The sequence below is a fragment of the Colobus angolensis genome, unplaced genomic scaffold (assembly GCF_000951035.1).
Source record: "Colobus angolensis palliatus isolate OR3802 unplaced genomic scaffold, Cang.pa_1.0 Scaffold64, whole genome shotgun sequence".
NCBI classification, from domain to species: domain Eukaryota; kingdom Metazoa; phylum Chordata; class Mammalia; order Primates; family Cercopithecidae; genus Colobus; species Colobus angolensis.
In genome coordinates this window covers 3,538,709-3,541,518 of record NW_012120043.1, presented here as the reverse complement: position 1 = coordinate 3,541,518, position 2,810 = coordinate 3,538,709, and the positions used below count along the sequence as shown (strand labels likewise).

Sequence of the window (2,810 nt, the reverse complement as noted above, 5' to 3'; positions counted from 1 at the left end):
CCCAGGAGAAGCTACATGCAGAGTTTGGAGCCCAGAGCCAGGCCGGATTCGCTCAGGGAGGGCAGCGTCTGTCCGGCCCCGGTCTTTGTGCGGGATCCCTTCCGTGGGACCAGCCCTTCCCTCGAGCCCCGGCCGCGGGGAGACCTGCACAGCCCGACCACATGCCTTTCCCGCCCTCGGATGCGCCACTGTGATCTAAAGCAGCCTTCTCAATAAGGCCACACTGCTTCTTGGACATTGCAAGGGCCTGGGACCGTCCCAAGGCCACGGCATATTAAGGGGACCTCGGTGACACTGAATTCAGGGGGACAACAAACACCCTCCTCAGTGCGAGAAGCCAGATCCAAAAGGCTTTGTTTCCAGTGCAGGATCCATTCACAGGACCCATCCAACAGGCCAGCCCACAGGTCCTGGGACGGACGCGCACGTGCCGGGGTTCCGGGGCTGGGGAGGGGCCCAGGAGTGACGGCTGATGGGGCAGGGCTGCTTTCTGGGGTGATGGAATGTTCTGGAATTAGAAAGAGGTGGAGACCGTACCACTTCGGATGTACTAAAACCCACTTGTACACTCTAAAATGGTGAACTTTATGTTTTATGATTATCTCAAAAAATAAATTTGGCCGGGCGCGGTGGCTCACGTCTGTAATCCCAACACTTTGGGAGGCTGAAGCGGGCGGATCACCTGAGGTCTGGAGTTCGAGACCATCTTGGCCAAAATGCTGAAACCCCATCTCTACTAAAAATACAAAAAATGAGCCAGGTATGGTGGCGGGTGCCTATAGTCCCAGCTACTCGGGAGGCTGAGGAAAGAGAATCGCTTGAACCCAGAAGGCGAAGGTTGCAGTGAGCCGGGATCACGTCACTGTGCTCCAGCCTGGTGACAGAGCAAGACTCCGTCTCAAAAAATAGAATAAGTAAGTAAATAAATAAATAAATAAAATTTAAAACAAAAAAAGCTTCACAGGGGACAATGAGAACAGAGAAAGGCAGCAGGCGCACTGGCTCATGCCTGTAATCCCAGCAGGTTAGGAGGCTAAAGCAGGTGGATCGCCTGAGGTCAGGTGTTCAAGAGGCACTGCCCTGAGCAGCTTGAGTTTCTGTGTGGGCCCCAGCGGGACCAGGCATTCTCAAGGCTGGGGGCCTGGCCCTCCAAGGCGTTGGGAACACAGCCAGGTAGCAGATCTGCCCTGACCCTCCGCACTCTGCCCGGTTCAGCTGATTTGTGTTCGAAGGAGGAGGCAGGGCCGGGTGTGGTGGCTCACGCCTGTAATCCTAGCACTTTGGGAGGCTGAGACAGGTGGATCGGCTGAGGTCAGGATTTCAAGAGGCACCGTCCTGGCTAACGTGGTGAAACTTCACCTCTACTAAATATACAAAAAATTAGCCGGGCGTGGTGGCAGGCACCCATAGTCCCATCTACTCCGGAGACTGAGGCAGGAGAATCGCTTAAACCCGGGAGGCGGAGCTTGCAGTGAGCCGAGACTATGACACTGCACTACAGCCTGGGCAACAGAGCGAGACTCTGTCTAAATTTAAAAAAAAAAAAAAAAAAAAAGGAGGCAGGATGCTGGTTGACGCCCCCGATCCCGCTCCCACTCAAGCTGCACTGAGCAGAACAGAGTTTGTGCCGCAGGCCTGAGACCAGGAACCTGCACCAGGGCCCTTGACCCTCGCTGACAGGATAGGGTCTGTCTGGGGCCACAGCTGTTCCTGCAGACACCATGGGTCACGCACAGGCTCTGCTTCCCTCTGGAGTCTGGAATCCCGGCATGGGCCAGGCAGCAGGGCCCACAGAAGCAGCCCCCATAGGAGCCAGGTGCTGAGTCTCTGGGAGCCTTGCTGGTGACGGTGCTGTCGGCTGTCGTCCCAGCTCACTGCTGGGGATGAGGCGTGTCCCATGGGACACATGGGGAGAAGGCCTGGAAGCCGGGCCTGGCCTCCCCGACCCACTGCACACGCCTTTCCCTTCGTGGATTCTGCTCCCCGCTCTGTGGCCTCTCGCTGGGACAAACCACAGCCACAAGGAGGCCTCGTGCGGAGCCACAGCACCCAGCGCTGGCCTGACTCAGACTCCCTGGGCTCAGCCTCTGACACAGCCACCGCCGCACGGAGACCTGGGACCCCGGGGCAAGAGCTGGGCCTGTTTCAGTCCCACAACACCCACCCTAAGGCCCTTGTGGGGACCGGGATGACTGACAAAGGCCGTCACAGGGTGAACCACTGACCCCAACCGCCATCCCCCACAGGCGCTTTGCCTTGGCACTGCCTGGAGCCGGAGTCCAAGCCCTGTGGGGTGGGGGGGATGGGACACACATACGTACAGGGGCCACTCCAAAGGCGTCGTAGTGGGCCACGATGACGATGGTGGGAAGGTCCTCTCCGCCCAGCCCCGTCAGCCGCCCCTGTGGAAAGACAGCGGGGGAATGGCCTGGCTGCTCCTGGGGCAGGTGACCCATGTGTGGGGCTTGGAGACCCCTCCCCTCTGGACCACGTCCGCTGGGTGCCAGCGTCGGCCTCAGCACTGAGGCCCACAGGAGGTGCCAGCCTCTGACTCTGGGAGCCCCAGGGAGCTCCTCCAGGGAGGAGGTGGAGCCGGGAACAGGGACCCACCCATGCTCTGGCCCTCAGGTTGAAATCTTTAAAAATCGGGTTGGGAGGCCGAGGCAGGCGGATCACAAGGTCAGGAGATTGAGACCATCCTGGCTAACACGGTGAAACCCCATCTCTACTACAAATACAAAAAATTAGCCGGGCGTGGTGGCGGGCGCCTGTAGTCCCAGCTACTCAGGAGGCTGAGGCAGGAGAATGGC

At 59.0% G+C, this 2,810-nt stretch overlaps 1 protein-coding gene across 1 annotated transcript in view; it reads right to left on the bottom strand.

Moving 5' to 3' along the window:
• NCLN (nicalin) overlaps nt 1-2,810 on the bottom strand; it is a 22,372-nt gene that overhangs the window by 12,628 nt on the left and 6,934 nt on the right. The window contains exon 4 of the mRNA XM_011964126.1: nt 2,322-2,402. Within this exon, the coding sequence (XP_011819516.1) occupies nt 2,322-2,402 (81 nt within the window). The remainder of the gene's footprint in view (nt 1-2,321; nt 2,403-2,810) is intronic.